The sequence below is a fragment of the Mugil cephalus genome, chromosome 4 (assembly GCF_022458985.1).
Source record: "Mugil cephalus isolate CIBA_MC_2020 chromosome 4, CIBA_Mcephalus_1.1, whole genome shotgun sequence".
Lineage (NCBI taxonomy): Eukaryota > Metazoa > Chordata > Actinopteri > Mugiliformes > Mugilidae > Mugil > Mugil cephalus.
In genome coordinates, this window is record NC_061773.1 from 6,318,258 (window position 1) to 6,344,132 (window position 25,875).

Sequence of the window (25,875 nt, forward strand, 5' to 3'; positions counted from 1 at the left end):
TCCAAAAACTCCCCAAATCACTATCCCAGCTAGGTTTATAATAAAAAGCAGATGTGGGCACACTGGCTATTCTAAAATAAATTCAGAGATACACTCCCTAGGACACCCATTTATGGTATATACATTTACAACGTCTACATACTCTCTTTTAGTTTAGTATATTTTTTGTCTTTTCTTTATTTAAAATGACCGAATGCACCATGACACATTAAGTTACACGGTGTAGACTGTTTTTGGATTCTTTGGAAATTGTAGGCTTGTTGCAAACCACTGAATACTCAGATTTATGCTCTGATTGAGGTCAACATTCATAAGAATGTTGCTGTCGCAGAGTTCAGTGCAAATAAGCACGTTTTTTGAACACACTGAAACCAGTCTTGAACAGGAAACTTCTGTATCATGAACTGCACTCACTACTAACACTTCAAATGTCGACTAACCACATATGTGTGAAATAAACACACACACTTGAAAAAGAAAGCAATGACAGTATTGGTCCATTAAAAATGTGATATAAAACTTGTAAGCGCAACAACACTTTAAAGAAAACGCTAAACGCTGGCTTCAAGTCACTGTGTTAAGGCACTTTGACTTATTCTTACATGTTGAATAATAATGAATATTAATTCATTAATAAAAATACAGGCATACACCATGCCTGGCCACATTTCTTCCTCAAAGACGATGGTTCCTCACTATTCTTCCAGTTTTTAATAATGCGTTGGACAGTTCTTAACCCAATTTTAGTAGTTTCTGTTTCAGTCTCCTTCAGATGTTTTCTCTGCTTGATGCTAGCCAATGATTTGACCCTTCTACACACAGGATGTGTCTTTTTACATGGTTATTTAAGAAATGTGAAGCTACTCATTGCATTAGCTGGGGTTAAATAACGTGTTGCCAGCTGAAAGATAATCGCCCATGCAATAATTATCCAATAGGAATTTCGTACCTATTTGCTCAGTTAAATCCAGATGGCTAGTGTCTCGTCTAGTGTGCATCTTTTGTCAGATATACACATGCGGGTGCATTATCACTCCTAAACTGTAGGGGTCAACACTTCCCCAGTCGGCGCTCTTCCTCTCTCTACCCGCAAACGCGATACTATCTTCACTTCCGGTCTGGAGTTTTCAAACAACACTAGCTAGCCAGTTAGCCGTTACACATTTTTGCTCAGGGAATTACGGCAACACTTTGCTGAGATTTGGGTAAGATTTGTTTCCAAACGCCAATCTTTTTGCCTGTTTCTACAGGTTCGCATGTGTCCTCGCCAGCTTTAGAATTCGTAACCTGCTCGTCTAATTAGAGAGCGAGGATAGCATGCTAACAGCAGCTCCTCTGTTTGCTTTGTTTCATACATCCCAGCGGTGCTAATGCTGTCCGACTACTTGCTCTTATTTCAGCCTTGTTATTAATGGGAGAGGCGTAAACAACGGACGCTCCCTTCCGATTAAACTAGCACGGTCGAAATATGCAGTAACTTAAAAATATTTTTTGTTATGTTTGTGCAGCTAGCGGGCTAGCTTGTGGTTAAATCGGGCAACGATGTCATCGAGCTCCAAGAGGAGACGAGCCACTTCTCCCTCCAGCAGTATCAGCGGAGGAGGAGACCTCGATGATACCTCCTCTTCTACTCCTGGAAGTGGCAGGAAACGAAGAAGGATATCCAATGTTCCTCCAGTAGATACGGTATTTTTTTTATATATAACTGATTCGCCGCAATGCGTGTATGAGTGATCTCAAAATCCCCCCATCCTCCCCCATTTAGTTGATGTGTACATTTGTAACAGCTGATCACTTTTCCTGCAGGTCGCTGTGTGCCATGAGCTGTTCAATGCTGTAAGGGACTACAAGGACGATCAAGGGAGGCAACTTTGTGAAGTTTTCCTCAGGGTACCAAAGAGGAGGTATTGTAATAAGACATCGTTTCTAAGCTCTGCATTGAAGTTACACCAACCACTGTATTCAGTATATTTCCTATGTTATTACATAAGTTGGGTTATTAAGACAAATGCACATAATACACAGAATAATATGTAAACTCGTGGTGACGTTTGATTTCCCTTGGTCTTTTTCAGGAATCAGCCTGATTATTATGAAGTGGTGTCCCAGCCGATTGATATGACAAAAATCCAATACAAACTGAAGTCTGAGGATTATACTGATGTGGAGCAGCTTACTACAGATTTTCAGCTCATGTTCAGGAATGCCAGGTCATTTTACAAGGTAGAATGGGAACAGCTCTTTTTTTTATTCCTACTGCAGGCTGTATGTCATTTGAAATTACTTTATTGAAATAATTTGGCTTGCTCGTAGTACTCTACTTTTTTAAATTGTTTTCATCACAATTAATACTTTCATTGCTTCATGAAATATCAATGCTGTTTTCCAGGCGGACAGTGAGGAGTATCAAGCTGCGTGCAAGCTCTGGGAGGTATATTTACAAACAAGGAATGAGTTTGTGCAGCCTGGAGATGGAGATGAGGATGATGAAGATGGCGATGACATGATGGATAATTCAGGAATACCACCTGAAGATGAGGTACTTTTTTGTCTCCAATGCATGCTTGGTTTCCCTACATTTATAGTTGCCGCTTATTATCTCAACATACAAAATTATTTTGCTGAATGAAACCTATTCTAAATTAGCGCCATTTTGCATTATGCAGATTAATATGTTTTTGAAGGAAATTTGTTTTTAATGTACGTACATTTTCCTTTCAGACCTCAGCTGGCAGTTTGAAAGAAGTGCTCGAGCAACTCTTGGAGGCCATAGTGTCATACACTGATCCCTCAGGGCGCGTGATCAGTGAACTGTTCCAGAAACTGCCCTCCAAAGTGGTAAGTTCAACAAATTCTACATCGATACACGTGTCATGTTTTCGTCCCTCGGAAGCCCTGTTCTGTATTTCATGACTCTGAATCTCTTTCCTAGCATTATCCAGACTACTATGCCGTTATAAAGGAGCCAATAAATCTGAGAATGATCTCTCAAAGAATACAGGTAGTCAATTCACTTCCCGACTCATTGCTGTGTTGTACATCTGTTTAAAATATGTTGTGACTAATACCTGCCTAGTGTCGTACATTCTGACCAGCTCCTTTTTGTTTTATTTGTACAGATAGGATATTATAAAACAGTCAATGCCATGGCCAAGGACATAGACCTAATGGCCAAAAATGCCAAAACATACAATGAACCAGGATCTCAGGTTTTTAAGGTAAATTAGTTTTCTTGATTTTGTTCCATGTAAGATAAAACTACCCAGATATTGACAATCATTATGTTATTGTGTAGGATGCTAACACCATAAAGAAAGTCTTCATCCAGCGGAAGACAGAGCTTGAACACGCGGAACCCACTAAATCAAGTCTTCGCATCAGGTATTAACCTGAAATTGCATGGTTTTAAGTGTGCTCTCGTTGTGAAAATGAAATCATTACCAAACAAGATGCTTCTTAAAATGTACACAATGTGTCCTTGCGTCAAATGCCATTCAGAAATCGCAGGTCTGGCCAGGGGGATCAACTTTCTGGTGTGAGCGTAGCTCTTCAGTATGGCTCGGAGAGTGAGGACGACCCCGTGCTCTCGGGTAAGTTACAGCGATTCAGGTAACAGAGACATAAACCTCTTGTAGGAAAAAGTCGTAAACAGGCAACAATGTTTGTGTTTTCAGGCTCCGTGTGCTACGATGAGGGAGAGTCGGAGGCTGAGAGCCAGAGTTCAAGCATGGAGATGAGCAACCCAATCTTCCAACTGTATGAAGCTGTGAGGGGTGCCAGGAATAACCAGGGCCAACTCTTCTCTGAACCCTTTCAGCAACTGCCCTCTCGCAGGGAATATCCTGACTATTATCAGCAAATAAAACACCCCATCTCTCTGCAGCAAATCAGGTCAGGATCACTGTCATGATGCTCAAGTTTAGAGAGTCACATTTTCTAACCAATTCTAAGCAAAAAGACATTTTTGTATTTTTTTTTTTTTTAGGTCAAAGATGAAGAATGGCGAGTATGAAAGTGTGGATCAGATAGATGCTGACCTCAATCTGATGTTTGAGAACGCAAAGCGCTACAACATGCCTAACTCAAGCATTTACAAACGCGCCTTCAGACTCCAGCAGATTATGCAGGTAATGACGAGTCAATTATTCTATGTCTGTGTTGCTGCACAGCTATTTCAAGGGAAACATATTGGAAACAAACCATCTGTCTGTTGTCTCCTTAGGCAAAAAAGAGGGAGCTTCTAAGGCGAGATGAAGAAGATGGAGACAGTATTCTGTCGTCTGATGCAGGCAGCATCAAGAGGAAAAGGTATTCCTACTTCTATGTTTATTGCTATTATATTTTTATGATGATGAATCTTTTGCCAACTAACAGCACAACACAGTACATTTTTAATGCACTTTCAGTCAGTGTCTCTGTGTTGCCCTCCTGGCTAATCTTTATCCTGTGTTTTCTTTTTGTGAAGCCACAAGAAAAATGTCAAAAAGAATCGAATGAAATCCTTGTACGCTGCGGTCACCGAGGCCAGGGAGGCGGGCACCGGTCGACGTCTCTGTGAGCTCTTTATGGTTAAACCATCCAAGAAGGACTACCCTGACTACTACACTGTCATCCTCGAACCGATGGACATGAAAACCATTGAGCACAACATTCGCAATGAACGCTATGTCACAGAAGAAGCTCTGATGGACGACATGAAACTGATGTTTCGCAACGCCCGGCATTACAATGAGGAGGGATCTCAGGTTGGTAGTGTGAATACGTCAAGGATTAAGGTAAACAGCTTTGTTGCTGTTGGTGCGTTTCTTCTGACATCCCACTTTCTTGTGCTCGTAGGTTTACAATGATGCTGACATTCTGGAGAAGATACTGAAAGATAAGCGCAAAGAGTTAGGCCCACCACCTGAAGAGGATGATATGGGATCTCCCAAACTGAAACTCAGTGAGTGTGATTCTGTCAGTGTATTGCATGTTTCTTAAATGTATCATAACATTACAGATTTTCCAGATCATGTTGTCTGTTGACTTGCAGAAGCCATCATAGCACACCAGAATCCAGAGTCTCTTAAAAAGTCTAAAATGTGTCAGTGCCAGTTTAAGGCCATAAAACATCTTAAATACGCGCATATTTTGCATTGTGGGTCTTACATGTAGAGACCCACAATGCATTTAGTTTAGTCTTAAATCCTTACGTCCATTTACCGATTCATTCGCAGTATGACCCCCTATGGCTCCGCCGTTTTATGTTTATTTTCCACATTATTGGAGCCCACAACCGGAATCAGTCCAAACTCGCCGTGTAAAAATGGTGGCGAGCTCAGAGATTATTAAGCTTGGTTTCAGAACTTCAATTCTATTTTTTTTTATATACAGGAAAGAGTGGTGTGTCTCCAAAGAAATCCAAATACCTCACCCCTCTTCAGCAGAGGTTGAATGAGCTCTACGATGCTGTCCGAAACTTCACCGACCGCCGAGGTCGCCGCCTAAGTACAATCTTCCTCCGCCTGCCCTCTCGTGCCGAGTTGCCCGACTACTATGCTACAATCAAGAGACCCATTGACATGGAGCGCCTGCGGAGCCACATGGCGGCAGGTCGTTACCAGGACGTCGAAGCTCTGGTGGAGGACTTTGCTCTCATGTTCAATAATGCCTGCATTTACAATGAGCCCGAATCTCTGATCTATCGGGACGCTCTTGTGTTGCACCGAGTGCTGCTGGAGACGCGCAAGCAGCAAGAGGGAGCTGAGGACTCTGCGCCTCCTGCTGTGGGATCGCTGGTGCGAGAGCTGATCAGGAACCTGTTTGTGTCCGTGATGGGCCACCAGGACGAAGAGGGCCGATGCTATAGTGACTCACTGGCTGAGGTTCCTGCTGTGGATCCAGCTTCCCCTGAAAAGCCGCCACTTAACTTTGATATCATCAGGATGAATGTGGAGCGCGGCCGCTACAGGAGGCTGGACGTGTTCCAGGAACACATGTTCGAAGTGCTCGAGAAGGCGAGGAGGCTGAACAGGTACGATAACCCGTTCTGATGAGGCCGTCTGTGGAATAGTTTCAGACTTTATACATAAAACTGAAGATTCTGCTTCACAGCTTCAACTAAGGAACATTGACCAAAGCACTGCACTTATTAGTTATCTTCAGTGACTTACTGAAGGTTAGGAGCGGCTTAGTGGCAGAAAACTATTTTATTGTTTAGTGGTAAGAGAGTTCAACTTTGAAAAGCTGCCTGTAAGTCTATATATTAGTCTATATGTGGATTTTGTATAAGTCTATATTCTTATACTCATTCGTAAATATCAAAAAAAGAAAATAGTTTTGTTTTTGACTCTTTGCAGCAAAGTGTTGATATCAATACACATTCAAATAGGCTATATATTCATATCTTAAAAAATTAATAATAATAATTTGCAACATGATGTATTTTTTTGGCTCTGCAGGACAGACTCTGAGATATTTGAGGATTCGGTGGAGCTGCAACAGTTTTTCATCAAGATCAGGGATGAGCTATGCAAAAACGGAGAGATCCTGCTGTCCACTGCGGTCAACTACACGTTCAAACACCTGCACAGCGACGTAGACCAGGAGAAGAGGGAGAAAATCCCCAAAGAGATTGAGGAAGACAAGCAAAAGAAGGAGGAAGACGAGGATAAAGACAAAGGTGTGTGTATGTGTGTGTGTGTGTTAACGTTTAGTATGACGCACAGGTGTGAAGAATATTACATATGTGGACGTGTTACTCGTTTGAAATCATTATTAATTTCTCACTTAAAGAAGGCGAGAAAGCCGAGGACCTGCCGGGAGAGGACTGGCAGTCGGAGTCGGAGTCTGAGCGCGTGTACGTTCAGGACTGCAGCTTTGAAAATGTGACCTACCACGTTGGAGACTTCGTCTACGTGGAGCCGTCAGAAGCAAAGCTGCAGCCTCACATTGTCTGCATCGAACGTCTGTGGGAGGATGAAGCTGGTAAAAGTCTTTTGTTTTCTGCAAATGTATCCATAAATATTCTTGGTTTCGCAACATTTAGCGAATGTTGAACCACCCGCTTCGCCTAAAATGAGCTTGTCTTTGCGTGTGAAGGTGAGAAGTGGGTGTATGGCTGCTGGTTCTACAGACCAAGTGAAACCTTTCACTTGGCCACTCGTAAGTTCCTGGAGAAAGAGGTCTTCAAGAGCGACTACTACAACAAAGTGTCCATCAGTAAAATCCTGGGCAAATGTGTGGTTATTTTTGTGAAGGTGAGTCCCTCTGGAGCAAGTGAACCACATGTGGAAAATAGTTACACACAAATTTAAACCTAATCACGACTCTGTGTTCCTGTTTTAGGATTATTTCAAAATGCAGCCCGAGGGCTACAGAGCTGAGGATGTGTACGTGTGCGAGTCCCGCTACGCTGCCAGAAATAAGTCCTTCAAGAAGATCAAGATATGGGCCATGCCCGAGAGCTCTGTGAAATTAGTCCCTCGGGAGGTGCCTCTGCCTGTTGTCCGCGTAGCTTCCATGTTTGCCAAACCCAACCAGGAGAAACTGGCAATGTCCTACGTGGCGAGTGGCGGTTTCGTGGAGAAGGTAAGGTGACACCGTGTTCTCTAGGGTTCGAACACTACACTTCATAGTGCAGTCTATTTGTGTATTTATCCATCTATTGTGAAAATGTTTCCTATTAATTAGTCATATTTTTGAGCTGTTTGTGCTGTAAAGTCAGGAGACTAATCTTCTAGTTAAGTTGAGGAAAACTTTGGAGTCCAGGGATAAATGAAAACTCCTACAGTGTATTGTTGCCCAGCACAAACACTATTATTTGACCTCGACTACAGGGATTAATTAACTCCGAGGTAGGTAGGGTGCGTGTCTTAACAAGGAGTCGGGCGGAAGATGAGTATTTATTTCCAAGAACAAAACTTTGTTTATCACAATACAGGTAAACAGCTGAGTCCTCTGTGTGTGTTATGCTGATGTATTTAGGAGAGAGAAGACGTCCCGATGGAGATGAGCGGAGCCGATCCCGGCTGTCAGCACTATGAACAGTTACGCTATAACAACATGTGGTTTAAAGTGGGAGACTGTGTTTACATCCAGTCACATGGTCTGTCCAAACCACGGGTTGCCAGGTCGGTAAACGTATATTCTGCTAACTAGTGATGGAAGGCATCCTGACTGAGAGGTGGAGATGTCACAGAGTTGTTGGTAACGCTGCTCGCTTGACTGGATTCTGCAGGATGGAAAAGCTGTGGGTGCAGAATGGAACAGCTTTCTTATTCGGACCCATCTTCATTCATCCTGAAGAAACCGAGCATGAGCCCACGAAGATGTTTTACAAGAGAGAAGTGTTTTTGAGTCATCTGGAGGAGACCTTGCCCTTGACCTGTGTCATAGGTATTGCTTTGACAACACAGCTTCTGTTCACACATCATATAGTGCATTTTAAGGACCACTTAGCTACGAAGTTTAATATTATTCTCTGACATGATGAATACAATGACAATGGCTTGAAATAAATTATAATGTCTACATTAATGTCTACACTTTGAGTAGGAGCTGCTTTAACGAAAAGCAATTTCCCCCTGGCATCAATAAAGAAATTCTGATTGTGATTTTTGTTAATGTAACGTTTTATAGTGTGTTGGTTATCTACTTGGCTGAAAAGTAACTTCCGGCATCTCCCATTCTGCCTGTCTCCTCACCAGGAAAATGCACAGTGTCCTCATTTAAGGACTACCTGTCATGCAGACCTACAGAGTTTTCGGAGGACGACGTCCTGCTGTGCGAGAGCCGCTACATTGAAAGTGAGAAACAGATGAAAAAGTTCAAGGGCCTGAAGCGCTTCTCATTCTCCTCCAAAGTGGTGGAGGATGAGATCTACTATTTCAGGTTTGTCAGTTAAATGCAGCACTTATTCTATTTGGAACCAAACAATTTCTTTCTCTAATTTTCTGTATTTTGTTTTTTGTTTGTTTGTTTAATTTTCTCATGTGCTGGTACCGTTAACAGGAAGTTGATAGTGCCACAGAAGGAAGCTTCGCCGTTTTTGGATAAGAAGATTGATGAGCTGGAGCTTAAACTGGCTGATATGGAGGATGCAGATGAAGATATGGACGACATGGATGATGAGGAGGAGGCTCCGGAGACGCCTTCCTTGCCTCAGTTGCAAACCCCTCATGCAGTAGACATGGACGTCATGCCATACACGCCGTCACAGGTACCCTGCATACACCTTAACCCAATATATGCACAAACAGCTGTTGGCAGTTTTAAAAAATGCACAATATTTTCTTACACGTGTGTCTTTTTCATGAAGGCCACTCCTAAAATAAAGGGCCTGTCAAAGAAGGAAGGCGCAAAGAGGAAGATCAACATGAGCGGTTACATTCTGTTCAGCAGTGAAATGCGAGCCGTCATCAAAGCTCGACACCCAGACTTCTCATTCGGGGAGCTGAGTCGTCTGGTCGGCACAGAGTGGAGGAATCTCGAAGCTTCTAAGAAAGCGGAATACGAAGGTGAGATAGAGGCGGAGTTAAAAGTTCTTTTCATGTGAGCTTGGGTCAACAATTTTCTTTTTGACCGTTTCAGAACGTGCAGCCAAAATAGTAGACCAGCAAGAACGTGACAGGCCGCCCCAGAAGCAAGCATCCCCTAGAGCAGGTACCCCCGTAGGGGCACTGATGGGGGTGGTGCCTTCGCCTAGCACTATGGGAATGATAAACCAGACCATGACACCTGTGTCAGGTAACCCCTCTCAGAGACAGCACGAGTGTTTTGACAACAAGGCAGCAGGGAAATGAGGCTGGACTGTTAAAAACCGTAATCCCTTTAATTTTCTAACAGTCTAAAACATGTTTATCCCAAAACTACATTTTTAAAACTGCATTTTTGCTTCTTTTATTTGCCATTTCGTGTTATTTTATTTATAGTTTTGTTATCACTAGCTTCATATCTGATATTGCATGACATTGACTGCATGATTTATTTTCAACCACGAATGCCTTTTTTTCTTTAAGATTTCATTTAACGTACATGCTTGTATTGCTAACATTCTCAAACTTGTTTTGTGTTGTCTGCCCCTTTCACACACTGATCCTTAAACATCACCAGGTTGGGCTACTTTGTGTCGGGGTTTGATTTCTGTCATTCACACATACTCACACATACACATATTCACACATTAGGCCTGTTAGATAGCAACATCCAAGCGACTTTTCCTAGCGTACAGTATGCATCTTTATTTTTACATACATACCATAAAAGATATCGATTTTGAATTAGATTGATTGATACATCTTTGATTGATTGAATTTGAACACACACTTAGCTTGATGGCATAAGGTACATGTGTGAAAGGGGCCATTGTGTGCAGTAGTAGTGCATGTTATTATAGGCTGCATGTCACTCATGCATGGATGTTGTTGTCCTCACCTCCTCTTCCCAAAGGCATGATGGGAGCTTACGGCCCACCTTACATGCCCATGCAGGGCCCCCATGAGGGTTTGCTGAGTGTGGCCCCAATGCCACCTCACCCCGCAGGGGGTCCTCACCTTCTACCTCACCATCTCCAGCAAGGTATGCCTGGGTACCCTGGCATGCCTCATCAGGGTAAGGGTCACTGTCCTAGCCACATCTGCTTAGTCACATCCAGTCGTGTCTCTCCTGCTGGAGGGGTTTACCTGGTCCACAGGCTGCGCAGCCTCATCTACAGTCTGAGCAGTCAAAGTTCTCTGGTCTTCAGCGTCCTCTCGCAAAGTGTACTCACATCCCACACCTAAAATATACAAACTCCACATTCACACATAAACAGTGTAATGCATGTGAAAACTGATACTAGAAAACTAACATTCCACATTTTATAAGAGCCAGCATGATTTTAGTTCAGCACACTTATTTGATGCACATGAGCTAAATGTTGTCATTTAACAGGTATGATGGGCACTGGTATGAATGGCATGGCAGGAAGTCCAGCAACAGGAAACTTTATGCAACAGGTGAGCTCCAATCCAGGACATACCCGAACATAGTGGTTTTAATGGAGTACATATACAGCTTTACACAGAAAGTCTACATGCTAACAGAACGCTTGTCATTGTTTGCTCAGCCTGGGATGTTCAGCCCAGGACAACATGCTCCTCCACCATATCCAGGACAGGGTCAGTTGGGCCAGCCCTCACATTTGCAGCCCACCACTCCAATGTTTGTGGCTCCACCACCAAAGACCCAGAGGGTGCTCCACTCAGAGGCCTACCTGAAGTACATTGAAGGCTTACATTCAGAGTCCGGCACCGTCAGCAAGTGGGACCAGACTCTGAAAGGTGGTGTTAGCAGGTCTTTCTTTCTGTTTTTGGTTTTACTTACTGCTTCTTAAAGGGGTGGCACAATGATTACACAATTATGAAGTATGAAGTATTTGGTACATAAAAGTACATTAATGAAAAACCCTTTGTTTTCAAAACAGCTCAAAGGCGAGATGCTCACCTGACCAAAGAGCAGGAGAGTCGGCTGCCAGCTCACTGGCTGAAGAGCAAAGGAGCCCACACCACTATGGCGGATGCGCTGTGGCGTCTGCGTGACCTCATGCTTAGAGACTCTCTGAACATGTGTCAGGCTCACAACCTGTAACCTCTAGGGCATATGAACCACTCAACTCACACACTGCTGTTGTCCTTAAGTTACAGAGTTTAGGAAGCATTATAGACTGTTGAAGCAATATTTTATAGTGTGTCACGATCAATTTTATATTTATTAGCTAACATAATAAGCTTAATAGTTAATTGTGTGTGCATTTCGTTTTTTTTTTTACACCCTTTGGATTAATAGCTCTGCAAAACGTGTGATTTTTGGCTTATTGATACGACCAAAAATAAAATAATAGCTACACTGTGTACGATTGTGTCTTATTGTGTTTCTCTCAATCTTGTTTTATTTTGGAAACTTGTTTGATGGAAGTACTTCCTGCTTGGCCATGTCACTTCCGGGCCAGTGAGTCTAGATGGTCTCATTCTCTTTAGTGTTTGCCCTGTCTTCCCAATGCCCTCCTCTCCACTGCCCGACTTTTCTTATAAAAATAACATACATTAACGTTTGAAAGTGGCCGTGGGCAAAATCAAACGATACTGTATCAACGTACCATATGGAGTAGAAAAAAAAATACTGAGCAAAAGGAGCGACGAGGTGAGGATTATTTTCTCTGCTGACTTGCTAGCGGTTTTACCGGCTGCTCCGAGACTCGCTGAGAATTAACGTGGCGTGTTTATTTAATTCGTTTAGCAAACCGGTGTCAGGTACTACTGCTAATCGGCTACGAGTTTGCCTTCACGGCGATACCACTGTTACTGTGTAAGGTTTTTGTTTCCGTTAAGTATGAGCCATTATGTGTGGCCCCTGCTAGTGGAGCGAGTAAGCTAGCTGGCTAAGTGGTTAAAGCTCTTCTAGCTGGTGGCCTGGTTTTATGAAGACCATGTTAGTTTATATTCATCTACACCCATGTTACCAAATTATTAGAAAGCATGCAAGTCCAGTGATGCACGAGACATTCCTTTGTGTTGGTATTTGCAAGAAGATCACGCCTTCGTGTCAGCTGTCCAGCATACTGGGTAAATATTAAAAAAAAAAAAAAAAAAAAAACGAACCTATGTGTGGGTTAACACGTCATCAGCGAGTTGATTAACGTTGTCAAGCAACGTTTTGATGCCTGAAGTTTATGGTCAGATTCGTGCATGTACATTTTAGGTCACAGCTTGCAAAGGCTCCAAGGGCCCAACAACATCCTCCCAGACTGGAAGACACCTCCAGTCTGTGCACCATGGAGGAAAACAATTGTGTCATATTGCCAGCTTCCTTAAATGATAGTCATGGTAACAAATGTGTTACTGGTAGTGTTCATGCCAGCTCTCTGGTTAAATTGTCTGTCCCTGCCCTGGTGGTCTGTTACACGCAATACAGTAGCTGCAAAATGCTGATAATGTTCAGGTTAACAAATATGTCAAAGCAAACTGAAGAAGCTACGCATATGAGCGGCGACACGTCTTCTCAAAACTCCACAAGTCCGGTTGCCTTTTTTGTTTAAACTCCTTTTGGATTACCGTGACCTGGGTGACTGAGAACCTTCATGGACTCAAAGGCTCTTAGTTTTCATTTGCCCAGCGGTGCTCAAATAAAGGTTAGTCAGAGTGTTAATGAAGATAACTCAACAAGGAGTTCTCACTCATTGTGTGCAGTTTCTTCACAAAGGCTCAGCATATATGATATTGATCAATAAGGACAGTGCAGGAACCGGAGATGAACAAAACTGTTCAAATGAATACTTACTGGTTATAAACATCCACTGAACTGAACTGTTCATACAGTTTATAGTCCAGGATTTCTTTTAGACTGCGTTGTCCATTTACTGGATTCAGACGATCCATCGATGATGCTGATTGTACACTGTAAAGAACCGTAGTATTTTCAAAATGCTAACCCAGTTATCAGTGTAACTGACTGAATATTGAACCTCGATTTTGAAGCTGTGACTGCAAACCCTAAGTGTAGTTGCCCACAATTTTGATTGGCTGCAAAAAGGCAGTGGCTGTTAATGTGATCCGCAGCATTGTCATTTGTGTGTGGTTCACATGTTTTCCCATCTCTGTGTGATGTGTTCCCCCGCGGTCCGTACCCACATAGGTTAGGTTAAACGCATATCACCCACTGATGTCTTTGCTTGACACGCCTATGAATCTTGGCCACCGAACGGGGGCTCCATTTAGCTTTCTAAAAGACTAAAATGTACTTCTCTCGATATGCAGATAGTGGTCTGTCTCATTGTTCTGTCTTTACATCCTATTCTTTTCTTTCTCTGCAGACAGAGCTTACATACTCCCTTCCACTCTGTAAATTTCTTACTGTGACTTCAGCCTACAATCTACCAAGCTACAGCAACAAGGATGTCTCAGCTCCAGTTTCAGTGTCCAGCTAGTCCCATGCCTGCTGCTTCTGCCCCGCTGCAGTTGGGGCAGCCACAGCCCGGCTACAGCATCCCCTGTCCCTCAGGCACTCATCCGTCGGAGAGCGCCAGCCAGCCCATCAGGAGCTCCGCTCTCCCTGCAGGCTCAGCCACTCCCTACAGTACCACCACAGGTTGGTTTCATCAGCTGTTAGGGCAAATAATTTAACTTTCATTGTTTGAGTTAAGTTTAAACGCTTCTTTTATTGTCGGATGTTCAGTATTGATTGTGTATTTCTTATACTTTAATTACACTTTTTTTTAATATAACGTTTCTTTACCAGATGGGGCGTGTGCTGGATGTGGGATGATGTTGCTCGGAGCAACCTTTTATATGCGATGACATCTGTTGGTTAATGATAATGAGCATTTTGGTTCTTTTTGTTCCGGTACAGTATCTAACATGGCAAACCCTAAAGAGAAGACCCCCATGTGTTTGGTGAATGAGTTAGCCCGTTTCAACAAGATCCAACCCGAGTATAAGCTGCTTTGTGAGCAAGGACCAGCTCATTCAAAGGTGTGTTGAGTGTAACCAGCCAGACGTGCAATGTCATTTACGCTGTGTTCCAATTTTACGCTAAAGACAGAGAATCTGTTCCAGATTTTCTCCGTGAGACTCACACTGGGAGATCAGCACTGGGAGGCAGAAGGGACCAGTATTAAGAAAGCCCAGCATTCAGCTGCTGCATCTGCTCTCGCTGAGACTACACTTCCCAAACCGACCTTGAGGACTCCCCGCAACACAGGCAAGCCCCCAGGTGGGCTGTTCCCACTGGCTTCGTTGCATTTTTTTAATTCTTGTAAACACTTTTGAGAAAACAGTTAGTAAATATATATATATATATTTATCTTTTGTATGTTTGTTTGTATTTGCCTTGCAGTAGATGGCATTACACATACTATGGAGTTGAATGCACTATGTATGAAGCTTGGGAAAAAGCCGATGTATAAACCCATTGATTCATACCCGGGCATGAGACCACCACCAAACTTCAACTACAATGTCCGGACTCCAGGGCCGTACCAGCGCTCTATGCAACAGTGAGTTTACTTCTCCCACTTTTAGCATTTAAATGAAGTCATTTTCTAGTGAACAACAGGTTGCATATAACCTTCTTGTGTGTCCAGGTATTACTACCCATTTCCACCTGTGGGACCAATGTTATACCACATGGAGCTTAACATAGGAGGCCAGCAGTTTTTTGGGAAGGGACGCACGCGGCAATTGGCCAAACACGACGCTGCTGCCAAGGCCATGAAAGTGATGCAGAAGGAGCCAATACTGCAACAGTTGCCAGCGGTGAGAAAAATAAAATGCGCACTCAGCATGAAATAGTTTCGTGGAGCTTTTATGCAATCTGAAAGACTTATTGCTTTTTCTTTGCTTTGCTTTTATTTATTTAATGTTTCCTTCTTTTGACAGATGAACGGAGAGCCCGAGGAGGAAAACCTAAACAAATCAGAAATCAGTCAAGTGTTTGAAATTGCACTTAAACGCAACTTGCCTGTCAACTTTGAGGTTTGAATGGATTTGTGTGTATCTTCCAAGAGCTTTTATATGTCAGCAAAGTTCATTGTTGTGTTCACAAGGTGCATGTTGAAGCCTGGTATTTCATCCGCGTTAATTAAATAGGTTTAATACTGGAATTTCCGCTGATGTTTTCCAGGTTTTAAAGGAAGAGGGCCCGCCCCATATGAAGAGTTTTGTAGTGCGCGTTACGGTCGGGGAGTTCACAGGAGAGGGCGAGGGTAAAAGTAAAAAGATTGCAAAGAAGCTGGCAGCAGCAGCGGTGCTAGGGGAATTGAAGAGGCTACCCCATATACCTAGTGTGGAAAAGACGCTGCCACGCATCAAAAAGAAAACCAAATCCATCATCAAGGTACTATGACATGTTAACTGGAGTCATGATGGTCATTAAAGACCTAAAGACTCCTCACTAAGTAACGATTGCCCTGTCATGCCAACAGCTGCAGACCAGCCCAGAATATGGCCAGGGAATGAATCCCATTAGCCGCCTGGCTCAGATCCAGCAGGCTAAGAAGGAGAAAGAGCCTGAGTACAGCATGGTGACAGAGCGAGGGCTACCACGGCGCAGGGAGTTCGTCATGCAGGTGAATCATATGTAAATGAGGCACGCTGGCAGCAAGGCTTCCCACATCTGTCTCTGTTTACTCTGTGTTTGCTTGTTAATTTCACATCTCATTCAGTTCTTTTATCCGTGCGTTCTGGTCCAGGTGACGGTGTGTGGCCAGTCTGCAGAGGGAATGGGGCCTAGCAAGAAGGTGGCCAAGAGGAACGCAGCAGAGAAAATGCTGGAACTCTTGGGATACAAAGTGCCTCAGCCTCAGCCCCCGAAACCGGCCCTCAAAACTGATGAGAAGGTACGTGTGGAGCTTTTAGTGAGCAGTTTTTGTAAATACGTCAGACAGGCCCACGTTTCTCTATGTAAAAGTTTGTCTTTTTGCAATGTTTAGACCCCAGTGAAGAAACCTGGTGATGGGCGCAAAGTGACCTTCTTTGAACCTGGCTCAGTAGAGGAGGTGTCACTGGGTACGTGTAGCACATTCAAATATTTTGATGTTTGAAACAAATGGTGTTTGAAGTAACATCTTCTTTTCTTTCTTTCTTTCTTTTCTTCTTTAAAGGCTCCAAGGATGAGGAATTCCGCCTACCTTACCCAAGCCTCCAGCAGCTTCCTGCAGGTATCCTGCCCATGGTCCCTGAGGTGGCTCAAGCAGTCGGAGCCCTCCAGGGATCCCAGGCCAAGGACTACAGTCGAGCCATTCCCAACCCAGGCAAGGCCACAATCTCTGCCATAATTGCCAATGAGCTGCTCTACGCGGGAACATCTATGACTGCTGAGACTATCCTGAAAAACAAAAACAACCTGAACCAACTGCCCCACGGACCCCTGACAAGACCCTCAGAACAGCTCAGCTATCTTGCCTCTGTGCAGGGCCTACAGGTAACAAACAACGTCTTCACCTTCTTCAACCTTGCCTTCGAGTTGTACTAAAAGTCAGCAAAAAATTAAACGAAGTATAACATTTTCTTACAGGTAGAATACAAGGATTTTCCCAAAAACAATAAGAATGAGTTTGTGTCACTGATAAACTGCTCCTCCCAGCCACCACTCATCAGTCATGGGATCGGTAAAGATGTAGAATCCTGTCATGATATGGTGAGTGTTTTAAAAATGTTACTCTGGGTTAATACTGAGCCACACATGACTACACTGATGGACTGAATGCTTAACTGAATACACATCAGACAAGTACATACTCACCAAGTGCATCATATTTGTGTTTTATGTTGAATGCGGTAGTGGGTGTCTAAAGCTGACAATTTTGAGAAATTTCAAAAAGCCCATTGGGGTCTACACCAATCAGCCACAACATTAAAACCACTGACAAGAGAAGGAAATAACATTGACCATCTTAAGACAATTCTGCTGTGAAACATTTGGACCCGGTATTCTTGTGGATGTTACTTAGACATGTAGCACCCACCTGGACCAGACCAGACACCCCCACCCCATAGCAATGACACTCCTTGATGGCAGCAGGGTGCAGAAACACACACACAAACAGTTTAGGAACAAATAAAAAACATGAACAGCACAAGGTGTTGACATGGCCTCCAAATTCACTAGATCCAAAAAAGTTGCTGCCACCAAGACCATGGAATAAAACTCAATAGAGAACTCAATCTCCTGAAACGGGTCGGCTGAATAATACAAAATGCTTTTCACCTATACAGGCTGCACTGAATATATTGAAGCTGCTCTCCGAGTTTGACCAGCAGTCAAACGAAAGGACAGGAAATGGGCCAGTCTCTGGGTAAGCCAAAAACCTTTTTCTGCTTACTTACTCCACTGGTTCTATTTATTCTTATTCTAGCAACAATCAAGGTACAGACTAAAATTCAGATAAAAATGCTCATCAGTCAAAATAGTGTTTCTAGTGTAAAAAAAAAACTTGCATAACTTAAAAAGCTCTTTCCTGTTATTCTCTTAGTTTTAGTGTTATTTATTTAATTGTAATTCAATAAATTTTAAGTTGAGGGTCCAGTTTAGAGAAGGAAGACGATTGTTTGGAACAAAAATGGCACTTTTGGTTCTGCTTCGCCAGTCATTGTTCTTGCAAAATAGAAGTATTGACTTTGGCTGATAATAGTGAGACTAGATTTCATATAGTGACAAAGTACTATTGTACTGAATAGTGAATATATTCTGATCGCAATTGGATGAAAAGGAAGGAGAGGGAGGAAAAACACATCAAACAAACCCTCAAGACGCCTGTATATCCCAACTGGACAGGGAGGAGGAGAACAACAAGGTGCCTACGCCTACGTAGCTGGTGTATCGTAAAACTCAGGAGAATTTTCAGGAAACACTGCAATCCTGTTTATTTAAAACTAGTAATACACTTAGACAGAAACCGGTCCACCTCACAGACAAAGTACCCAGGTAATACTGGGTACTTGTACATTGGGGACACCAAACAACCCATCCACAAATGTATGAACCAACACAGGAGAACCAGCTCATCAGGAAATGACTCAGTGGTCCACCTGCACCTGAAGAACAAAGATGACAACGTCAAATTCTTAGACAGGAGTAAAGGCAGCTATCTATGTCAGATTGGAGAAACCTTCTCTTAAAAGAGGAGGTGGACTGAGATTTAATCTGCCATCAATTTACAATGCAGTCTTAACTTCTGTCTATCACACCCTGGGATCAGAGCCTCTCACTGACATTGGCTTTGTTAGAGCACCATTTATAAGGAGAGTGGTTAAGGGACAAACAGTATCCTGCCATTAATGGAAATTAGTTGCACTAGTTGTTGGTTCTTATAGAAACAAGTCAAGCATGTTTTACCCAAAACTCTACACGTTCCGTTGACTTTTGTAAATTATCTTTTGATTCTCTCCAAAGATTTCATTTTTTTTTCTATTTTACACAAGATATAGTAAAACCTTTAATGTGCACTGTGCACGAAGTCTGTCCTGGTTGAAGTATATATCTTAAACCAGACACAGTGGTAAGAGAAGTTAAGGGTGACAGTTCTGCTCACATACCGTGTCTTGCAGCCCTCGAACATGCCCGTGTCCACGATGTAGGGGCACACAAGGGTCATGTTCACTCCATCAACCTCCTCAGCGAGCAGCTCATGAGCCGTAGACTCGTGGAAGCCCACTGCAGCGAACTCACTGGCGCAGTAATCTTGCCACAAGCAAAAGCTACACTCATCAGAGCTCACTGTGACATTTGTATAATGTAAATCTGTGATTTGTATCGCCTGCATAGACCGCTACGAATACTGTAACATGCATGAATATGCACTGAATATATTCTGATGGGGATAGCTGGCTGTCCCAAATCCACACAAGTTACCTCCCAATACATCGTCGATGTAGCGGTCAGATGTGTACTTTGTGTGTGTTTGCCAGTGATGACGTTTCAAAAGTAGAGGTGACAGCACATGGTGACTTGACTCTAATTGTGATTTATTTTCCGCAGGTGCGGCAAACAGGAAATGGAAGGTGACTTGCACCTCAAACAGGCTAACTCAAGCACATTGGCACAGACCTTGGATGGCACTGTTTAGAATATCAAGTTTGGTTGTCTGTAAAAGCACTAGAGAAAACTCAGACACTGTGTTCTTAGTTAGATTTACAGGACTACAGGACGCGTCCAGCGCTGTAGGCTCTAACCCACCACTGTTCATAATTGTTCATTGTTACAAAATGTCCACAGTTAAACAAGATTGGTTGGAAACATAGCTCCTACTCTTTGATGTTGTTTAATTGTACACATTATTTATTTTTCTGTTGCTCTTTAGAAAAAGTAGCTGCATCCCAGTCAACGAGTGAAGGGGGTTTACTCGGTTAAAAAAAAAAAAAAAAAAATTGAAGTAACTAACTGTGAAGGTTTTTTTTTTGTTTTGAGTAGAACTCGTTTCCTCTTTGCGAGACCCGTTAATTCTTGTTTTTAAGTGTTTTATGTTTTATCCCCCGCTGAGGTAGTTCATTACAGAACGGTCTTGTTAAGGTTCAGACCTCATCGTTGTCTAGGCTGCAGCTGGTGAACCTCTGTTGATTTTCCTAGAGTGCTTTATATCAACAACCACAAGTGAAGTGTTATTAACATTACCATGTAGGGCTGGGAGGAATTTGTGGTTCAATGTAGCGTGTGACGTACCGTGATGTTGCCCCTGCTGTGTGTGACAGAGGATGTGTCCCCGTTGCATCGGTTTCACTGACTCCCTTCCTTTCCTCCCTTATGTCAACCTCCCTTCTTTCTCCGCTCCCCATGGTAATTAAACTGATGTGCTTACATGCACAAAACGAAGGCTGCTGATGTCTCATCTTTTTCTTCATTTGCCAGTAGTGACACCTTTTACTACTCTAGTACGTAGCGGTACCTCTGTGGTGGTATTGGGGGGAAAAGTCTATATAACTTGCGTAGAAAATAAGCAGGTTTTAACTCGTTTTGGTGCTAGGTCAGTAGTTAGCTTTTAGCATTAGCTTTGTGTTATGCACCATTTCTTGAACTGTTGGGGCTCCCCTTCACACATGCCTTTGTATGTCCGTCTACAACTCTGTTTCCTTTAAGGATTTCCCCATTTCCAGATCACTTTTAAGTGTTGATATAGTTGTAGGCTCCTGTTTCTGAAATATTGCACACACTGTGAGGGTGTTCTTCACATAAATCTCAGCCATTTCAATTATTTAAGTCAGAATCCTAATGCTTTAGCAGCAAGCACTTTTCCTTTCTTTGCATCTGATGCCATAAACATTCATATATTAGTAATGTATATTTTCTTTTATGAGAAGAGAAGTGGGTTGTTTTTATTCTTACTTAAGTGCACAAACACGCTCTCATTCTGGGGCATCAGACTTGGAGACATTTCCAGCTCTGCATTGTGCTGCAGCAAATGCTTCATCATTAGTCACACTTTCTCTCCAGCATGAAGCTAATTTTGGGCAGTGTTAATGTTACACTGCATCATGCTGTCACGTGAGATTAGCGACACTTTTCCCCCCTTTTCTTTTTTGTTGTTGAAGTTACACACGGATCGGCCACAACGTTGAAGCCACAGACAGGAGACGTAAATGACATTAACCGTTTTGTGATAATTCAGTGTTTTGCCAGGAAATGTATGGACCTGGCATTCGTGGGGATGTTACTTAGACATGTAGCACCGGCAGGATGCAGCCTGACACAAACACGCGCACAATATTAGGAATGTGGTCATGATGTTATGCACTAAAAAGTAGTGACTAAATTCTTTTTAACATTAATTTTATGCCGTGTCGCTCCCTTTAGCTTATTTGGAAGCCGATACGAGAACAGTCCGGTGTTGTAAGGACTTGATGTTCAAGGACAGCAGTTTTGGTTTCGGTCATTTTATTTCGTGTAAACATAATACAGCACAACATTTAGTAATTCATTTACAGATAACAAAGACACATTTCCCATTTTATTTGTTCCTCACACGGGTTTGTGTTGAAGTGATTTTGAAGGGGCTCTAAATTTTATGTGAACATTAGCGAAATCCCATCAGGTGCTGATGACCACTTGGCTGAGCTGTCATCTGGCACCCGCCTCTCAATGGTCAGTCTTAAAATGTACAGTCCCTTCCAGTTTTTCTGAGCGTCCATATGACTAAATGATGGCAGTAAGTGAACAGTTTGGTCTGCTGCTGTACACACAAGCAGATACATATATATATATATATATTTGTCCAGTTTGTTATATCATCAGGCTTTTTGAATTAACTCTGATTTTATTTTTTTTCCAAGGTTTTGACTCGAGAAGTGAAGGTTTCTTATGCAACCGCAACCGCGCCATTAGTCACTTGATTCTTCTTGGAATCGATGAACGGGTACATGCACTTGTCAGAACCCATGAAACGATATGCGACCACGTTGGATTCCCATGGCAACAACCTGAAAGAGAACACGAGCGGTAGACCTTCAGACACTGAGCGGCAGCTGCTTGGTAATCCAAAAGCGCACGTGGACCAAATGTTCAAAAACAGAGTTATTTATGAACTGATGAACGCTGCTCTGGTACTCACGCTCTTGACAGGACGGGCAGGTATGTGAGGCGGGGGATGCACACTAATGGCTGGTCTATCAGGATGGCGTTCATGGCCTGCTCGACGCAGTACTGAGGATCCAGAGGAGCTAGGAGCAGTTCCACTTCCTCCCTGACGGGGGCATCAAAGACACATATCATAGAATACACACTGATCCGCCATAACATTATGACCTCCTTCCTGATATTGTGTAGCTCTCTCCTGTGCCTCCAGAACAGTGACCGCAGAGGCTTGTGGTCTTGTTTACCTCCTCAGATGTCTCCCTCTCTTTCATAATATCATCACCTTCTTAAAATAACGGCCTATGTCATTTTCTATGACAAAGTGATTTTTAATATTTGGATCAGTTTTTTGACTTGAGACACTATTTTAAGAGGGTGTCAATATTCAGTTCTTCCCTCATTGAATCCATATCTCCAGCTTTCTCTTCTTTTCAACTCCTCCTGAACAGCTTTACCTTCTCCACTTCCCAATCTTGATTATGTCTGGAGTTATGTTATCGTCAATTTCTTGCCCCTATTTTACATATTATATAATAAAACCTTTAATGCGCCCTGCGAATGAAGTCTGTCGTGGTTGATGTATATATTTTAAACCAGACACAATGGTGAAGGAAGTTAAGGGTGACAGTTCTGCTCACATACCGTATCTTGCAGCCCTCGAACATGCCCGTGTCCACGATGTAGGGGCACACGAGGGTCGTCTTCACTCCATCAACCTCGTCAGCGAGCAGCTCGTGAGCCAAAGACTCGTGGAAGCCCACTGCGGCGAACTTACTGGCGCAGTAATCCTGCCACAAACAAAAGCTACACTCGTCAGAGGCTGCCGTCGTGACATTTGCAGAATGTAAATCTGTGATTTGCATTGCTATGAATACTGTGACACGCATTTGAGGGTTATTTTTTTTTTTGCCCCAACTGAAGCAGATGAAGCAGATAACTGTGTTAAACAATATAACAGGAAAAGCTGTCATATCTTGTTGTAGAGGTGCTTCTCCTCCTCCTGGTTCACCTCAACGCAAGCTGTGCTGAAGAGGCCGAGGACGCTGGCGACGGTCACGATGTGTCCGTGGTTCTGTTCCTTCATTCGAGGGAGGAAGGCCTTCACTGTCTGAGACACAGGTACACACCTTGTAACACAGCGCCAGTTCTAATGAGGCAACAAATGTGACCTAAATGTGACTTGAGTGGAAAGGAGGCTTACGTTGCACAAGCGGCTGCTTATTAAGAGGATTGATGTTGGGTCTATAGTGTGAGGGGGATCATGGTATTTGAACAACACGTTTTACATGTCATGAGTCACACATCCTGTGCACAATAACCTGCTCTGTAAGCAGCGGCTTATACGTTACGAAGTTCATATGCTTCAGCTCAGTACGAGAGAGTGCTCCCCAAGTCTGCTGAAACAGTAGTGTTTAGCAGGAAGTGAAAACCAGGCCTAGTACTGAACGTGTATTCTAGATGTAGATGCATCTGAAGGCTCCGTATCCTCTGATGAAAATGTGAAGCTGCATGTACATGGCAGCTTCTTTAATGTTAGTCCGCCTTTTCTTATTTTGGCAATTTCATTACAGTTTGACGTCTGCTTAACTTGTTTTGATTCAGATTTGACTAATATTGGCAAAGGCCAAATAGTTCCAAGCTTCACAGAGTTTTAATCAATAGCTGGCTGTCGTTTACAACAAGAATCAAGACGCAGGAGGAGGATTAGACCGTAATTAGAGAGGCAAGTTTTGTTCTGGATGAGCAGATTAATGAGACAGTTACAAGAAAGACACTAAGTACCCGTAAAACAAACATTCCAGACTACACACAGATAGATATGAGTCAGTGATGCACTGACATCTGCTCAGTATCTGCTATATATCTGCCCTGAAACCTAACCCTAACCACTCCTCTGAGGAGTCTGACTCAGCGTTTCATGCCGACTAAAAAGTTCTCACCCAGAAGAGGGCATGACAGTTGACTTTCATCGTCCTCTCCATCAGTTCATCGGGACACTCCAGCATGCGCCGCCCAGCCACCACCCCAGCGTTGTTCACCAGCATGGTGACGTCCCGGCCCAGGTCCTGCCTCACGAGCTCCGCGCTGCGGTACACGTCGTCCCGGTTGGTCACGTCCACCGTGTAGGTGTAGGCCTTGCCCCCCGTCTCGCGCACCAGCTTGGCTGTCTGCTCGTTGGCACTGCTGTTGACGTCCCACAGCACCACGTCTGCCCCGTGCTTGGTGAACTCCTGAGCGAAGAGACGGCCCAGGCCGCCTCCCGCCCCGGTGATCAGCACCAGCTCGCCGTCTATGGGCTTGGTGCGTGGGCGCAGGATGGCACGCACGGAATTGCGCAGGATGAAATAAATCACGTCCAGCAGCATCATCTGGAGGTCCATGAGGAAAATCATTCTGCTGAACGTTACACTAACCGTCTGTTAACTGTGAAGCGGTGTTTTCTATACCATCCAGCAAAGGTGCAGACAGCCAAGCTGGTGTTCACCCTCCTACCTACTGTGACCCCCTCAGCCTCCGTCGTTTAAGTACTCTCCTCCGGGATTAGAGCAAATACCTTCAGCTCCTAATAAACCAGCATTGTAAGCTGTGAATGTATGCATTTTCACCAATATGAGGGGAATAACATGCACCAACGTCATTATACAGAGGTACAGACTATTAAAGTTTGAGAACGCTTTGCAAAGGTCACAGCTCATACTCTTTCACACAAACATATACACAGATGTAAATCCACCGTAATACAAAATATTCATGCACATGACACACTCAGTTAATTGCTCATATATGTGAACGATCTAAATTGTATCTATGCAAACAGCGAAAACGAAAATATGAGAGATGGTTGTGCAGAGCTTGCATTTTGTTGATGGGATAAATGAGCATATAGGATTATATAAATTAGAGTTTTCTCATCGCGAGTCCAAAGCTTCATTACCCGAGTAATATAGCTTGTAAACAAAGTGATCATTAATTAAAAGTTGATCATTACTCTGTTTATCTGAGATGGGTAACACAGATGTTATGTTAATGAAAGAAACCTCAGCTCTTAAAGTCTCATCAAACTGAGTATTCAGCTTCAAATTCAGCTCAGTTCAAGGATAAGATTGAACCAGTTGCACAGCTGTTCGGCTGTGAAGTGAGAAGTGTATTTAATGAGAACATAAGAAGATTATCTCTATGAACTATAAATCTCATGCTTATGTCCCACGGAGCCGGCTTCTTGGGCATCACGTTGCCTTCTGGGTGAACACTGCAAGCCTTGTTTACTCCCAGCGTTAGGCATGTGAGGCATGAAGGTTACCAATGAGTGGCACATGCATGGGGTATATTACACTGCATATACGTATTCTGGCCGTTAGCTATTCTTTCTGTAGTATTTCTTCTTATCTTAACTTGCTAAAGATGCAGTGTGTCAGCCTTTATTATGATGTTAATAAAGGTTGTATATACAATAATTTGATGAGAAACCTACATTTATTTCCCAGCGGTAGAATGAGACAACAGGTTGATAGATTAATAAGAGCAAATGTTTTCAACACTTGATTGATAAAGAAGACAGGGGCTGGCAGGTAATTAAAGGACGAGGTTACATAAATAAGACCTTGTATCTCAACACAATATAATGAGTCAACTTTTTTCCACCCTAAGATACAGAATGAATTAAGAGAAATGGGCCAAGGCTGTAAAAAAATTTAATTTAGTCACATCAAAGACATCCTTTAAATCTTAATACTAAAACCTGAATCCTGGCATACAGACTAAAAGGATGCCTTCAGGAACATACATTACCAGTTTCAG

The 25,875-nt window shown here is 43.1% G+C and overlaps 3 protein-coding genes across 9 annotated transcripts; 2 read left to right on the forward strand and 1 right to left on the reverse strand.

Moving 5' to 3' along the window:
* Positions 1-1,058: 1,058 nt before the first annotated feature.
* pbrm1l (polybromo 1, like) lies at positions 1,059-11,870 on the forward strand. 4 transcript variants are annotated; one of them, XM_047583103.1, is made up of 30 exons: positions 1,059-1,205; positions 1,509-1,686; positions 1,807-1,904; positions 2,076-2,223; positions 2,390-2,539; positions 2,722-2,838; positions 2,933-3,001; positions 3,120-3,218; positions 3,296-3,381; positions 3,499-3,590; positions 3,675-3,891; positions 3,986-4,127; positions 4,223-4,308; positions 4,466-4,745; positions 4,837-4,942; positions 5,374-6,013; positions 6,441-6,661; positions 6,775-6,966; positions 7,081-7,238; positions 7,327-7,569; positions 7,966-8,111; positions 8,219-8,376; positions 8,688-8,871; positions 8,992-9,199; positions 9,299-9,497; positions 9,571-9,726; positions 10,429-10,590; positions 10,912-10,976; positions 11,087-11,300; positions 11,444-11,870. In XM_047583103.1, exons 2-30 carry the CDS (start codon positions 1,543-1,545, stop codon positions 11,605-11,607), a joined length of 4,944 nt encoding a protein of 1,647 aa, XP_047439059.1. In that variant the 5' UTR covers positions 1,059-1,205; positions 1,509-1,542; the 3' UTR covers positions 11,608-11,870. The 4 variants fall into 4 exon arrangements, with proteins under 4 accessions (XP_047439059.1, XP_047439060.1, XP_047439058.1 ...); XM_047583104.1 differs by having other exon boundaries at positions 6,778-6,966; XM_047583102.1 differs by having other exon boundaries at positions 8,992-9,497; positions 9,571-9,642.
* A 107-nt stretch (positions 11,871-11,977) lies between these two features.
* On the forward strand, positions 11,978-20,322 carry stau1 (staufen double-stranded RNA binding protein 1). Of its 4 annotated transcripts, none has more exons than XM_047582868.1 (15): positions 11,978-12,159; positions 13,829-14,103; positions 14,365-14,486; positions 14,571-14,727; positions 14,851-15,010; positions 15,098-15,269; positions 15,393-15,488; positions 15,637-15,849; positions 15,938-16,081; positions 16,205-16,351; positions 16,445-16,520; positions 16,616-16,935; positions 17,029-17,151; positions 17,730-17,809; positions 19,492-20,322. In XM_047582868.1, exons 2-15 carry the CDS (start codon positions 13,911-13,913, stop codon positions 19,577-19,579), a joined length of 2,091 nt encoding a protein of 696 aa, XP_047438824.1. In that variant the 5' UTR covers positions 11,978-12,159; positions 13,829-13,910; the 3' UTR covers positions 19,580-20,322. The 4 variants fall into 4 exon arrangements, with proteins under 4 accessions (XP_047438824.1, XP_047438825.1, XP_047438826.1 ...); XM_047582869.1 differs by having other exon boundaries at positions 14,854-15,010; XM_047582870.1 differs by having other exon boundaries at positions 14,571-14,715.
* rdh20 (retinol dehydrogenase 20) lies at positions 19,860-24,587 on the reverse strand. Its single transcript, XM_047582872.1, has 5 exons — positions 24,018-24,587; positions 23,087-23,185; positions 22,720-22,865; positions 22,055-22,186; positions 19,860-21,923 (listed from the first exon to the last, which is right to left on the reverse strand). The coding sequence occupies exons 1-5, from the start codon at positions 24,468-24,470 to the stop codon at positions 21,803-21,805; spliced, it is 951 nt and encodes a 316-aa protein (XP_047438828.1). The 5' UTR covers positions 24,471-24,587; the 3' UTR covers positions 19,860-21,802.
* Between the last annotated feature and the right edge of the window lie 1,288 nt (positions 24,588-25,875).

Coding starts and splice junctions, on each gene's coding strand:
- pbrm1l (XM_047583102.1), top strand. CDS start 1,543: ATGTCATCGAGCTCCAAGAGGAGACGAGCCACTTCTCCCTCCAGCAGT. Junction 3,002..3,119: donor TGATCTCTCAAAGAATACAG/GTAGTCAATTCA, acceptor TTATTTGTACAG/ATAGGATATTATAAAACAGT. Junction 8,112..8,218: donor TCCAAACCACGGGTTGCCAG/GTCGGTAAACGT, acceptor TGGATTCTGCAG/GATGGAAAAGCTGTGGGTGC.
- stau1 (XM_047582868.1), top strand. CDS start 13,911: ATGTCTCAGCTCCAGTTTCAGTGTCCAGCTAGTCCCATGCCTGCTGCT. Junction 14,104..14,364: donor TCCCTACAGTACCACCACAG/GTTGGTTTCATC, acceptor GTTCCGGTACAG/TATCTAACATGGCAAACCCT. Junction 15,489..15,636: donor ACTTGCCTGTCAACTTTGAG/GTTTGAATGGAT, acceptor GATGTTTTCCAG/GTTTTAAAGGAAGAGGGCCC.
- rdh20 (XM_047582872.1), bottom strand. CDS start 24,470: ATGATTTTCCTCATGGACCTCCAGATGATGCTGCTGGACGTGATTTAT. Junction 22,187..22,719: donor TTCGAGGGCTGCAAGATACG/GTATGTGAGCAG, acceptor TGCCCCCGTCAG/GGAGGAAGTGGAACTGCTCC. Junction 21,924..22,054: donor CTGCCCGTCCTGTCAAGAGC/GTGAGTACCAGA, acceptor GTTCTCTTTCAG/GTTGTTGCCATGGGAATCCA.